Source organism: Drosophila eugracilis, unplaced genomic scaffold (assembly GCF_018153835.1).
Source record: "Drosophila eugracilis isolate 14026-0451.02 unplaced genomic scaffold, ASM1815383v1 contig_2167, whole genome shotgun sequence".
NCBI lineage: Eukaryota > Metazoa > Arthropoda > Insecta > Diptera > Drosophilidae > Drosophila > Drosophila eugracilis.
In genome coordinates this window covers 3,800,390-3,813,697 of record NW_024573052.1, presented here as the reverse complement: position 1 = coordinate 3,813,697, position 13,308 = coordinate 3,800,390, and the positions used below count along the sequence as shown (strand labels likewise).

The following is a 13,308-nucleotide window of genomic DNA, read 5'->3' as shown; positions in this document are numbered from 1 at the left end:
ATCCAGTGCAAGCTTCGATTATAAAAGCTCATGAACGAAAAAAGATGTTAATTGCTGAACCAGATACCGCCTACTCGTTTTATTCATTGCCATAAACAATGCTGCCAACATCCCATTGAATTTTATTGTCATTCGATTCACAGAATTTCAGCTGCTTGCAGATTTCAGACGTGGGCATCCGATCTACTTTCCATAACCGCCTTTGTTGCATTTATCCACAGGAATGCACCTGCCCCCGGAATTCCTTGCGAACCCCTTGTTGCAGTAGCACCCATCGGGACATCGAATGTGGTTGATCAGGCAGGGCTTTCCCAGCGTGGCACACTCCGTTTGGCAACTGGGACCACAGGCCAGAAAAGTTTCATTTTCCGCGCACTCTCGGGGCGCTAGATATGTCAAAATATATTAGGAAGTGATCCAAAGATTGTGTGCACTTACTAATGGGAATCTGCGCGGTGGCCGTGAGAACCAGGAAGCAGCAGCTGAATAGTAGTAAATACTTCGAGTGGAGTAACATCGTTGAATCTTGTGGAGCAGTCAAAGCAAACTAAACCGACGAGCTCACTGCCAGCCGCTTTTTATAGCGAGTGGGCAAGGTATGATATGATTATGAGGATGATATTTGATCGATGATAATGTCCCAGGAACTTAAGACCAACTTAGCTTGCAGACATATTCGGTGTTTATCTGCTATATGATAACTCCGGACATTCACTGGTAAAACAAAAAAACTTATTAAAATATATAATAATAATCTCTGAGTCGAATTTCCCAAACTCGATGTCTATAACTATAATTGAAAATATGTAGTGTGCAAAAATACGTGCATATAACTAATATACTTATATATAGTTGACAATCCGAGTTCTAGAAGTTCGACATTACATTTCAATAAGCTACTTAAAACCTGTATAGTGTACATCCCCTAGTCAACATTGAGAGTGAAAAGGTCAGTGGGGGATCCTCAGCTCTGTAGGATTCCCCGCTTTTTTGAGGTAACCACACCACTTGTTTATAAAAATATGTTGGTGGTTTATTTGATACACTTTGTTAACTACAAAAAACTTTGAAATGTGGGTGTGGACGACGTGAGCAGGGGTATTATCAGTGGGAGCTACTTCGCCTGCGTCGCTTATGTCGCTTGTGTGTCCTCTTGTTGGGAGTGTGTCGTCGTGGCTGCTGCCGTCGCTGTCCCGCATCTCGACTGCTGGAGAAACTCCGCGAACGGCTTCGCCGCTTGGTCCGTGATATGCTTCTGCTTCTACTCCGCCGGATACTTCTAGAGCGGCTTCTACTCTTGCTCCGTCTCCTTTTTCTAGGGCTCTTTCTTCGCTGCGTAATCTGCTGCTGAGTTTTTCTGGTCGGAATAGACGTTGAGCCCTTGGAAAAATTGCTTCTGTTTTGCCGCCTTTGGTGGGAGGATTCTCGACTGGAAGCGCTACTGGGACTACTCCTACCATCTCGGCTGCGACTCCGGCGGTGGGTTTTTCGGTGGCGCGAAACAGAGGATCGCGAGGAGGATGTGGCCACTAGCTGAACGTCGTCGTCGTCCGAAAGAAGAACGGCAGGAGGAGGAAGAACCACGGGAGGGAGTACGGGTTTGCTGGTGAAGGTATTTGTGCTATCATCATTCAGCAGATTGTACTTCTCCAGATCGCCACCATCCTCTTCGTCGTCGTCCTCTTCATCCCCATGCGCTTCTTTATCAGGTCTCACCTCGGGCTTCTGATCTCCCACTTCGTCATCATCGTCCGGTCCAAAGTAAGTGATGGGTATAGAACGGACCGATTCATTAGAATCTTCGTCACTATCGGCGGCAGTGGATCGGGAAGCCCTTGTTGGAGGCTCTGAAGCATTCACAACAGCACCGGGTACCGTGGATGACACAGTGGCACCTTCACCTTGTGGAAATTTATTAAATTATGTAAAAGCAGCGATTATATAAATAGGAAGTCACACCTTTTATTTGATTTAGAAAGGCCATGGCCTTGCGCTTCCGCTCCAGCTGCAACTGTTTTTCACGGGAAATCATTCCGTTCAGCTTCTCGCGGGCAATCTGCGCCAGCTTGTCCTTTACTCGCTCTTCAGCTTCAAGACAAAACGCGCAATATATTCATAAAAAATGGGAAAAGCCATATAAATATATATATGTATATATGTATATCCTACCTTGACGCTGCTCCTTATGTGGCGAAGCGAAAGAAGCCGCGGAGCTATTGCCTCCTGCCTTTTGACCGGCGGTCCTCGCCAACAACTGGGTCTCCACCTGCTTGATCGCCCGCTGCACACTATCTGGCATGCCGGGACGTACTTGCTCTGCGCCGGCAGTCAAACTGGCCTCCTCGTCGCTGGCCTCCTGCAGAAGAGTGGGTTGTAAAGGAACATGCTCATCCCGAGCGCGAATAGAGAAACTTACAGTTGCTAAAAAGAAAGAACCATAAGTTAAATACTAGTCAAGGGAAAACTATTGTCTATAACTACTCTTATCCAAATTGTTCCCAGCCACAGCAGCTGCCGCTCCGCCAAAACTGAGGCCCTTCTTCGACATCAAGGCGGCAGCTACGGCCGCCGCTTTCCGTGTCTTTTCCTCTTTTGAAGCCGCATCGACATCGCCTGTCACTTTGTACAAGTAGTACGCATAAAATTCGTTGGCCGGCAGCAAGAAACTAAACCGCTCCACGCTCTTCGTTCGCAGAGTCTCCTCAAACTGGCGCCCGTTCTTGATCACGTACGTGGCCGTCTTGTCAATTATGTGCCGTAGGCTCTCCTCTGGAACGGGGAACTTCAGCACGGGTTCAGGTTTCTAAAAAAAGAACATACAAAGGTAGTGAATAGATTTTTGGAATTACGAATGAGCTCACTATATCTGGCTTCTTTTCTGGATGAACTTCATCCTCCTCCTCACTTTCAGAACTGTAGTTTTGGGCCAGGGCCAAAGCACTTGTATTCTTAAGCAGCTCCACTTGGGGCGGCTCGGCATTATCGGCCTCGTTCTCATCCTGCTGTTCCTGAACAGTTGTTTCCTCTTCGTGGGTGAAGGTACTTCCATTGTACTGGAGCAGGACAGGCGTGAATTCCCCTCCCTGACTGTTGTGTCCGTCTGATCGGCAGCTGGGCGTGGGCGAATTCGTTCCCCCCGAGTGTTGGGAATTTCCTGGGTTACTAGACTCATCCTCCAGCAAGACCGCTTGCAGGGGCACACCCTTGATCTTGCTGATTAACTGGGTGTAGGCGCAGTTGGCTGAGGGTTTGTACTTGATAGTGGGCACCGTGATGACCACTTGGTTTGTGTTCCTCTTTCCACCCGCGCCGTCCTCACTGTGTGAGTCTGTTGATTGCGACTCCTGGTCGGGATCCTTCTGATCCAACGGAGTTTCCGGAGCGGGCGCAAACTTCGAAGCCTTTATTGCGGCCAAAAGGTGACGGTAGTACGGCTGCAAGTAACCACCTTGCGTAAGAAAGTCGAACTGCGTGTTATTCGCCTGCTTCGCCTTAATCAGGATCTCCATCTGGGCGCCCTGGGTGGCGATGAAGCGAGCAGTCTTCTCGATAATGGCGTGCTGTTTCATCGTTTCCGGCTGGAGTTTCATAGAATCAGAGAAATTATGTTATTAATAACATATATTAATTAATTAATATAAATTACTTAGTGGATAAAAAGATATTTTAGGCATTGATTCAATTAATCAAATTACAAATATATTTATTTTTTTGCATTAAAAACATTTTTCGACATTTTTTCTAATATGCGATATTTGGTAACTCCAGATTTCATCACCGAACTATCAGTATTATGTCCATAAAATAGCCAAAAAATTTTGGAATATGGAATGCCATATCGCTGAGCTTGTAATTTGACCTTTAATCGATTGGTATTCACGTTTAGAGAAGTGGAAAATTGACTTACCAGCTGCATGCCCAATGGAGGTACCATCATAAGGGTGTAGGGCAGGACGAAAGGCAACTCGCTTTCTTCGGAAGCCGGCGACAGCTGTGAGGGCGCCGTGGAAGATCCGGTGAACGAAGCCGAGGCTGCCGACTGTCCATCGTACTGGAAGCCCACCTGACTGTAGCTGCCACCGGAGGTTTCCTGCTGCAGCCGCTTAAGGTCCTCCTCTGCAGGATCCGCGAATTCGTGCCAAAATAAGAGCAGAGAACATATGGAATAGTGCGACTTTAGTACGGGACTAATTAAATCAATAATAATAACAATTTGAATCAGAGCGAGAGAAACATATTTGAGTTGATGCGAACGAGAGAGAAGAGAGAAAGAAAGAAGGCGTTGGGGCTAGATAGCGATATATTGTTTCACTGGGAATCCCGTGGGGTCCTGGAATTCCGGATCACCCACAACAAACTAGTCGCTCCAGCTTATTGCACCTGTAAAAAACGATTTAATCTGTCAGGTGATGAGGTTTGCGTATTTACCTGATCCAAAAGGAACTCTCTGGAAATATCGAGGGGATGTCGGTGGTATCTTTATCGGTGGTTGGTATTGAATTGATTGGTTCTGATTTGATTTATTATACTTTCGATCTGCGTTTGGCTTCGATCGCTTTTTGATACTTGCAGTACTTGTAACACAATTCACAATTTCAGGAGTTCATGACTAGGGGTGTCGACATCGTAAGGATTATATTTATTATTTAGTTAGCAGACTGATTAGAATACACGGCAATATTAAATCGAATCGGAATTGCCGGAATATGATTTCTAAGTCTATTTCTATTAAACGCAAGCTTTCTACATATTCTCGGATAAAAATCATCGCTGATGCAGAAATCTCTGGCACTCTCCATTATCAACAATATGCTGTTTAACTATAATAAAACTCTACGCCAAGTCAAAATATTTTGCCGACATCATCGAATATAATGTGATCTTTAAACTCTTCTTCAATAAAACACTGTATTATCCAAAGTTTTTTAAATATGTCCCAAGTTAATTGTGCTTAATAATTTATAAGAGCCTATATGTGTACCCCTGGATGATTTATTTCGACACCCCCGCCCAGATCAATGGATCTGGAGTTACTATCGATACCAGTGGTACTCACCTTGTCGCAGTCGCAGCTCCTCTTCATTGTTGTAAAGGAACAGGTAACGCTCCTCCTCGCAAAGTTGCTCGGCACGCTGTTCCTCGGCGCTTAAGTACTCCAATCTGTTGCCATATCCGCCCGGCGGCACCTCATGAGGAGCAAGTTCGCAGAGGGCACCGCGTACGTCGTATCTGGGGTTCAGTTCAAATGTCACGGAAATCATGGTATTTATGGAGCCGAAAGAAAGCAAGCAGAAAAATATAAACAGAGAGGAAAGAGGAGCATTATCAGTGGGCGTTGCAATTTCAGGGGCGGTGCGAAAAGGGGCGGGCGAAACAAACGGAGCTCAGGGAAGCTCCTTAAAAATCTTTCAACCCGAGGATAATCCCCATTTGCTTCGCACACTCTCGCGCAGTTACACAATATTCATAATAATACGGTATATATATAATGCAGTTTCAAATAAGATTAGGTTTTAAGGCTAGAGATCGTTCATATACATACCGCTCCGGTGGCTAAAAAGTTAATCGGTTAACATTTAAAACGGTCAAAGAATTACAGTTTTCAAATTGTTTATGGATAGAGATTACAGTTTGAGAAGCACTGAAAAGAGCTGTTATTACAATGGTGTGTTTGTGTGTAAATGTGTGTTGCTCGTGTGGGTATAGTGTGTGTGCAGTCCGCTTTAGTTCAAAGGTCCTCTATTAATACAGTCATGGTCAAAATACTAGCGGCAATTTTAACAATAGTATTGTCCCTCTATCATACTACCCGCTACTAGTAATTTGGCCGCTACTGTCTGGATAAGTGTAGTCCTAACGGGACACAAAATGGGCATAAGGCTGTGTGTGTGTGTGTTGTGTAGCAGTGGTATGCGAACTGATTAATCGTATAATTAATTCTCGGGTTAGTCCCAATTATTAACCTGTCTATTTTGAGATTTACATCGCCCATCCAGGGAATTAGCTGCTTGCCGTGGTCCATTTCCCGTGCCTTTTCGTCATCTCGAAAAATCTTGCAGGCGTAACCAAAAACAAGCAGTTCCAATGGTGTTTGTCGGTGGTTTTCCACGTTTGTGGAGGTCCCACCACCGACTCCCGAGCCTCCAGTACTGCTTCCATTACTTATGGCCGTGGGTCCGGTTCCTTGGCCTGTACGCCGAAGTATTCCGCCAACGCTTCCGCCGCCGGCATTTCGCACATTATAGGGCATCATTGCAGTGGATAAACAGGACGACAATTCCTACACAATTCAGTGCTCGGGGCTCCACGACCTTTGCCTTCCACGCGACTCACTCACTGTTTACGAAATGCAAGATCTAGGATCAATGGCTAGATGATCGCATTTCACGGGAGGTTTTCTATTAATTTATTCCCATTATATTTTTATTTTGCATACGATGCTAGAGGTGAAACAATTATCAACTTCTATTTCATACTAGAGCTGGGCTAACCACTCGCGATGTTATCGATATATCGAATATTTGAATTTTGCATTTAAATTTCGATACTAACGATCGCAATTATATGTTGTATATTATTCTTAAAAATAATCTACAGTTCGGAGAGATTTCTGCTATAAAACCACACATTTGTGTATAGAAAAGTATTAAATTTTAAACTAAAAAGGTTTAAGGACAAATCCTTAACTTAAAATCCAAAAAATTATAATGTTCTGTTTGGGCTAAAAGATTAGATTTATTATGTACATAAGCGCATTTAAGCTATAGCATTTGGAAACTTCAAGGTTCGCAGTTTGGAGTATATAATGTCCCAATCGACGTAAGCTCCCACCAAATGACGCTTGTTGCCTGGGGCATCTTCGTAGGCCGTTCTCCCGTGTAACATGCGCAGGTTATTGAACACAAAAACATCACCGGCTTGAGTCTTAAATTCCACGGCCTCGGCCTGTGCGATCTCCAGGAATTTATTATATGCCTTGTACCAGGACACGACCTGCTCCAAAGGAACCGAGAAACGACTATCTCGTTTGGTGGTGTTCTGATTGATTCTTGTAAACCGACCATCCACATCCAAACAAATCACCGGGGCTCTCCAGAGGCTATGGAAGGGCTTGGAATCATTACCATCGTGTCCAATGTCGACCCAATTCACGGGCACAGTTTTGAGTATCTCGAAATCTTTCGGATGCAGTTTTTGCAACTGAGAGGCCACGTTGAAGCCGTCCGCAAGAGTATTTGCTCCTCCTTTTGACTCCGACTGGACGAGTGTATGCAGGATGTTGATACCCGCCTTGTATTCGTAGTACGGCATGTCCGTGTGGAGCGGTAGGGGAGTCATCAAATAGGCGTAGTTTCCCGCATTTGGTTTGGATTTAACCTCGAAAACATCGCTAAGGGATGTAGAATGAGGGATAGTAAGATTGGAACTGGAGTTGAGTAATGTAACTGAAATGATCTGTTCCTCAAAAATTCGAGCCGCTTGGCTTATCCATATTTTTATTGAGCATATGGTTAGGATGGCACAGCCGTCCGAAGCCATGATACCACTTAGCTAGTTTTAAGAATATTACATCTTCTGTTTTTAATAGTGTATCTTATAGGCTATAAAATAAATACGATTTAAGAAAATCTGACGAGTTTTAGATAGTCTTTTTTCAAGATTGTTGTACTATCTAGAAATCTTTATCAAGAGAAGGAAATACGAACACCTGGCACAAAACTAATGTAATAATCAACTGATTATGATATTTAGTAGATTGGAGCTCTTGGTAAAAACTTGGTATGGTGTGTGATGTGTGTATGAAATAGTAGATTAATTACCCGTAGGTGGTGCGTTTTATATAGCCAATTCTTTTGGCTAAATGCTTGGTGACATTAATGTCGTTGGGGGCCCCTTTCAGAATGGCAAATCCTTGGATTGCCAGTGCCTCTAGCCAATCCTTAAGCACTGCATCCTCCTGGATTACATCTTGGTATTGAAATTCCCTTCTTACAGTCTTAAATTCCGATTTTCCCCAGAGTTGTGCGGATGGTTTGTAAACCTGTTCTAGGTAACGCTTTCTCGTCGACTCTCCGAAGTCCCTTTCTCTGAGCCACCCCAGATCAAAGGTGCTCTTGTGTTCATCCTGCCATATGATATCCAACTGTTTCTTCTCTGGGTTGTAAGTCACTTGGGACACTTCGACATTCAACGGTCCACGCTCCCAGTGACTTCTCCTGGCTTTTGTGGCGGCGTGGAAGCACTCAGCACATTGGCAATTATCCCTTAGCCAAACTTGTGGGTACTTCAAGAGATCACCCTGCTCCTCCAGGACTTCCACATAATCGGAGGCCCGTACACGAGCTAATATGCTCTTTTTCCGGAGCTGGAACAGCCGGGAAGAAATCAGTTGTCTACAGCTCAGCATTCCGGGCTCAACTGCCGAACAATCAGGCGATAGAAAGGGGCGAACGACCAGATAAGGAAAGCTTTAACCTATCTCTCTGTTTTCTTCGGGGAGAGACACCACGGATTGCGGCTGCTCCAGCCAACAGTCTTTTTTATTGTCCGTCGGAAAGCTTTGCCGGCTCCGGCAGAGTGAGCACTCCAAAAACAGACGAATTCTTTCGAGGGTTTCTGGTTGGGATTCGCTGCTGTTTATTGCATCCTCGGTTTTAAGTTTCTTGTTGGGCTTTTTGCGCAGCCTGCGATGTCGCTTTTTTCCGTTTTTCTTTGCGGTATTTAAAGGATCCTGCAGAGGAGGCACTTTATTAGGGGCTCCGGCCACCTGGAGCTCTGTATTTACTCCGGGAATAAGGGGAAGGAAACAGAGCCTGCATAGGGAGCGTTTTACAGCAGGTGCCCTAAAGTCATATAAAATCTTTAGTATTAAGCTCCAATGTTCAACTGGAAAGCCACTTACATGCGCATCAGTGCTTTTGTGCCTACATTCCGGCAGAGTTTTCCGTAATGGGCGGCTAGTTTGGTTTGATTGCCTGCAGCCATTAAATTCGAAGCCTGAAAGAGGAAGTTCATCCGGGAGGAGACATGACGCTGCGTCTGCAGCTTCTTCTTTTTGTCATTGGACATGTTTTGTGTGATTTTTACATAAACTTTGCAATTTCATGGACTCTTCGGGTATTCTTAACATTCAAAACAAAACACATGTCGCGTTGCAGTATGACCATTTCTGGAGCGCCAAAATATATTATTTTTTTTTTTTAATGCACAAGCACTACGGTACTTAAAATGCAAAAAAAAAAAAAAAAAATTTAAATGTAATAAGATACAAATATATATAATAATAATGTAACTTCTGTTTGCCTGAGCCTATCACAAATTGCAGATAATACCACTGTTATCGAGTGAAAGGAAATTAAGCGGAGCATTTCTGTTTTGTATGTGGCTGGTCACACCCGTATATCCAGCTGTTTTTTCCCGCGTTTTTCATTCGCCAATTGCAATTGGCAAAAGTGCAGCGGTAGCGGAAACCCGCAAAATGAGACGCATCCCGGTCACTTAAAAGTCCCATTCCGTTACGCGAAAACCACTGAAAAAAACAGTCAAAAGTCCCAAAAACTAACCAGTCAGTAGTGCTTTTGTAGGGACTCTCACTAGGCTTCGCCATGTTTGTCCAGGATCTGCGCAACGATTTCTACCGCCAACTGGTGGGCAAGCGCATTCTGATCGTAGTCAACTATGACATCGATGCCATCTGCGCAAGTCGCATCCTGCAGGCTTTGTTTAAATACGACCACATGCTTTACACAGTGGTGCCCATTATGGGTGTGACTGGTCTAAAAAGAGCCTATGGAGAGCACCAGGGCGATGTAAAGTACGTGGTGCTGGTAAACTGCGGCGGCTGTGTGGATATTGTGGAACTGTTGCAGCCTGCAGAGGATGTTACCTTTTTCATCTGCGATTCGCATCGACCTTTGGATGTCTGTAATATCTACAGTGATCGTCAAGTGTGCATTCTGGGGGATGCCTCCTTGGAGGAGAATATACCAGCCTTCGAGACTATCTTTTATGATTCCGAAGAAGTTGAAGACGAAGAGGACGACGAATCTTCCGACCAAGAAAACCAGAATAACGACAGTGGCGCCGGAGAATCAGATGCGGAGGATCAGCCTCCACAGAACCGCAAGCTTAGCCGCTTGGAACGGCATGAGCAGCGCATCTTGAAGCAGCGAGCTCGCCGACAATGGGAATCAGAACGCGACAGGATCATGTTCGAATACACCCAGTTTAGCTACTATGGCAGGTCCGCTGCTTTACTGGTTTTCGAGTTGGCCTGGAAGCTCTCTAAGGACAATATGGACCTTCTCTGGTGGGCCATTGTGGGTATCACCGAACAGCTTTTGCTGGGTAAAATTGAAAGTGGAGCGTACACTTTGGAACTGGAACAGATCCAGTCGCATGTGTCGCGGCTTACGAACAAAACAAATGACCAGAATACAATGAGTGCTTCCAAGATATGCTTTGAGAATGATTTGCATCTGGTTTTGTACCGCCACTGGCCCGTTACGGAGTCGATGAGGTAAGCATAGGGAGTATATTCTAGTCATTGAAACTATATGTCAATCCTATCCAGGTACTCTCGCTACGCCTCATGCCAATTGAAATTGTGGACACTTCGCGGTGAGAAGAGATTACACGAACTTTTACTTGAGATGGGATTACCCCTAGTCCACGCCCGCCAGACGTACGGAGCTATGGATTTGGTGCTTCGCAAGGAGTTCTACTCGATGGTTGAGCGACTAGCGGAGAAGTACGACATACCAGACATTGTCTATGGAACTTTTACCCTGAGCTATGGTTACCGCAGCAGATATGCGGCTGCCGACTACGTATATGCACTGCTCGCCATAATGGAGTCCGTGAAGAAGCACAAGACGCCGGAGGACTGCTTTCTGGAGGCCTCCGATGCTTTGAGTCGCCAGCACAAACAGCTTTTATCTGCGGGAATTGACCAGGCGAAGCTTCAGCATGCCGCTATTTTTAGGCAGGTGCAAAGCAGTCTAGAGGCACGCCAAGTGCTCTCCGCTGGATCGTTTTTCTACTACGTCCTGCAAGAGGAGCATGCCTTCTTCTCGTGTCCATATGCCCTAGGACTCCTCGCACGCTTCCTTTTGCGCGGACACGTAGCAACGAGTAGAGCCAGACAGGCGCCGGACTTGCCGTTGATCGCAAGTTGTCCCTTGGACGCAGCGCAGGGCATGTGTCTGCTGGTCGGGATCGCCCCTGTTAGGGAAGACTCACCGCGAAATTTCTTTGGCAAGGCCTTTGAGCAGGCGGCGCAAAAGAGTGGGGTTGCTCTACTGCAGGATTTTTTTGAGCCTGCGGTGGTTCAGCTACGGCAGAGCGACCTTACCCGCTTCCTGGATGCCCTCACCGTACTTCTCACTTGATTCACTCAACCTTCAAACTACTACCTACATCCCCGCTCAACCATATTTATGTACTAAGTTGGATATTAAGATGAGACATAATTTGTAATTCTAAGCTACAATTGTAAACAAACCCTATTTATGTGCGACTAAAATGTGTTAATGATTTAGAAATTGCGCCCAGGACTACGCTAACTTAAGGACAGCTTTTTTTTTTTAGAAAATTATTTGTAAATCTGACCTAGAATAAACTGCGTATATGTTTAAAGTGTTAACCGTGAAATTAAAAGAGAATTTGTGTATTTTTATGGATCAAAGGAAACAATACAAAGAACTAATTAATCATCGATTAACTAGGCTAACTAGATTTCTCAATCATTTCCTGACTTAGAAGGTTTTTTCCACAAAAAAACCATGAACCGTTTAGTGTTTCAACTTAAATTTGTTGTGCCTGAAGGTTTTCGTTAAGAGGATCAGCGCAAAGGATACGAGCTGAACCTAAACAAGCCGTGTCGTCATAAAACACAGCATATTGTCCTGGCGTAATGGCTCTTAAAGGAGCATCCAACTCGACATGGAAGTCTTTCTTTGCTGAGATCCTCAGGTGGCAGTCCACTAAGGGTTTCGTGTGCTGGAAACGAAAGCGGCATCTTAACTGGCCGGTATCCAAAAGCTTTTCTTGGGACTTAGAACACAGCCAGTTGGGTGGATCGATGTTTATGTGGGTGCTAAGTAAGGCGGGGTGATCATGGCCTGCTGCCACAAAGATGTTATTGTTGACGGCATCTTTCCTGGCAACAAAATAGGGTTGCAGGTATGAACTTAAGCGGCAACGTTGGCCCACAGTCCACTGATGGATGCCCTCGTGGTGGCCAACTACTGCTCCACTGTCGATGTCTATAAAAGGACCATTTTTGGATGTAATGTACTGCAAGAAGAGGCGAACAAACTTTGAGTTCCTGGTCATGTCGAGAAGTCTCATATGAAGTCCATTCTATATCATAACTTCATGGATCGAGATGTATGTACATATGTATGTTCTGTTTACCTCTTTTATAAAATCCTTAAAGTTTCGTTTGCCAACGAAACAAATGCCCGTGCTCTCTTTCTTATTGGCAAGGCGATTGAGTCCAATTTTTGTGGCCAATTCCTTCACCTGGGTCTTCTGGAGATCTCCCAAAGGAAACATGGTGCGTTGCAGAGCTTTTCGGGAAATCCCGGCCAGAAAGAATGTTTGATCCTTGAAGGTATCGGCGGGTATTAGCAAACGTGCTTCCTTCTGAGAAGTAATTCCTTCCAGATAGTTTCCTAAACTATTGCGGGCATAGTGACCTGTGGCCACGGCATCGTAATTGAGATTATCTAGTGCGTGCTTATGGAAAAGGTCGAACTTGATGTGGCGGTTGCACAGAATATCTGGATTTGGAGTTAATCCTTGTTGATAATCGTCCAGGAATTGGCTAAATACAGCCGTCCAATACTCGCGCACATAGTTCACCTGGCGCAGCTCCACTCCCAGAAGCCGACATGCCCACTCTGCATCCCTAAGATCGGCCTCGCCGCTGCACCGACCCACTTCGTCCATTTCATCCCAATTTCTCATGAATACTCCCAACACATTGAATCCTCGTTCTGACAGCAGGTGAGCGGTGACAGCGCTGTCCACGCCCCCAGACACGCCCACTACTACTTTGCGAATCATTCAGTTCAGACTTGTTCTATAATTTTAAACTTAAACAGCTCATGTTAAGTCAACAAATGTTTTTGCGGCAGAAACAGCTGATTGCGTGAATAGTGGGACCGATTAAATTGGAAGAGTGCTGAATTCCAATTGGTATCCAGTATTTTTAAGGTGTGTGCATAGATTGTTTCACTGGCTATCGATGGTATCGATAGTGGATTCGATAACTTGATAGCTTCATTACCATCGATAGTACAT

General features: G+C 45.0%; 6 protein-coding genes across 9 annotated transcripts; 1 reads left to right on the top strand and 5 right to left on the bottom strand.

Annotated features, from left to right (window-relative positions):
* Window positions 1–51: 51 nt before the first annotated feature.
* LOC108105487 (chymotrypsin inhibitor) lies at window positions 52–572 on the bottom strand. Its single transcript, XM_017212107.1, has 2 exons — window positions 439–572; window positions 52–386 (listed from the first exon to the last, which is right to left on the bottom strand). Exons 1-2 carry the CDS (start codon window positions 515–517, stop codon window positions 184–186), a joined length of 282 nt encoding a protein of 93 aa, XP_017067596.1. The 5' UTR covers window positions 518–572; the 3' UTR covers window positions 52–183.
* Window positions 573–1,011: 439 nt separating this feature from the next.
* LOC108105485 (protein suppressor of white apricot) lies at window positions 1,012–6,464 on the bottom strand. Of its 4 annotated transcripts, XM_017212104.1 has the most exons (9): window positions 5,964–6,464; window positions 5,057–5,229; window positions 3,908–4,116; window positions 2,862–3,578; window positions 2,482–2,803; window positions 2,417–2,421; window positions 2,170–2,356; window positions 1,960–2,088; window positions 1,012–1,901 (listed from the first exon to the last, which is right to left on the bottom strand). In XM_017212104.1, exons 1-9 carry the CDS (start codon window positions 6,251–6,253, stop codon window positions 1,105–1,107), a joined length of 2,829 nt encoding a protein of 942 aa, XP_017067593.1. In that variant the 5' UTR covers window positions 6,254–6,464; the 3' UTR covers window positions 1,012–1,104. The 4 variants fall into 4 exon arrangements, with proteins under 4 accessions (XP_017067593.1, XP_017067591.1, XP_017067592.1 ...); XM_017212102.1 differs by having other exon boundaries at window positions 2,170–2,421; XM_017212103.1 differs by having other exon boundaries at window positions 1,012–1,895; window positions 2,170–2,421.
* A 246-nt stretch (window positions 6,465–6,710) lies between these two features.
* On the bottom strand, window positions 6,711–8,501 carry LOC108105537 (gamma-butyrobetaine dioxygenase). Its single transcript, XM_017212169.1, has 2 exons — window positions 7,821–8,501; window positions 6,711–7,390 (listed from the first exon to the last, which is right to left on the bottom strand). Exons 1-2 carry the CDS (start codon window positions 8,405–8,407, stop codon window positions 6,757–6,759), a joined length of 1,221 nt encoding a protein of 406 aa, XP_017067658.1. The 5' UTR covers window positions 8,408–8,501; the 3' UTR covers window positions 6,711–6,756.
* LOC108105538 (ribonuclease P protein subunit p21) lies at window positions 8,471–9,148 on the bottom strand. The gene is made up of 2 exons (XM_017212170.2): window positions 8,903–9,148; window positions 8,471–8,843 (listed from the first exon to the last, which is right to left on the bottom strand). The coding sequence occupies exons 1-2, from the start codon at window positions 9,067–9,069 to the stop codon at window positions 8,471–8,473; spliced, it is 540 nt and encodes a 179-aa protein (XP_017067659.1). The 5' UTR covers window positions 9,070–9,148.
* Window positions 9,149–9,404: 256 nt separating this feature from the next.
* LOC108105523 (cell division control protein 45 homolog) lies at window positions 9,405–11,637 on the top strand. The gene is made up of 2 exons (XM_017212149.2): window positions 9,405–10,519; window positions 10,574–11,637. Exons 1-2 carry the CDS (start codon window positions 9,606–9,608, stop codon window positions 11,388–11,390), a joined length of 1,731 nt encoding a protein of 576 aa, XP_017067638.1. The 5' UTR covers window positions 9,405–9,605; the 3' UTR covers window positions 11,391–11,637.
* A 15-nt stretch (window positions 11,638–11,652) lies between these two features.
* Window positions 11,653–13,159, bottom strand: LOC108105524 (mitochondrial tRNA-specific 2-thiouridylase 1). Its single transcript, XM_017212150.1, has 2 exons — window positions 12,418–13,159; window positions 11,653–12,297 (listed from the first exon to the last, which is right to left on the bottom strand). The coding sequence occupies exons 1-2, from the start codon at window positions 13,069–13,071 to the stop codon at window positions 11,806–11,808; spliced, it is 1,146 nt and encodes a 381-aa protein (XP_017067639.1). The 5' UTR covers window positions 13,072–13,159; the 3' UTR covers window positions 11,653–11,805.
* Window positions 13,160–13,308: the final 149 nt, after the last annotated feature.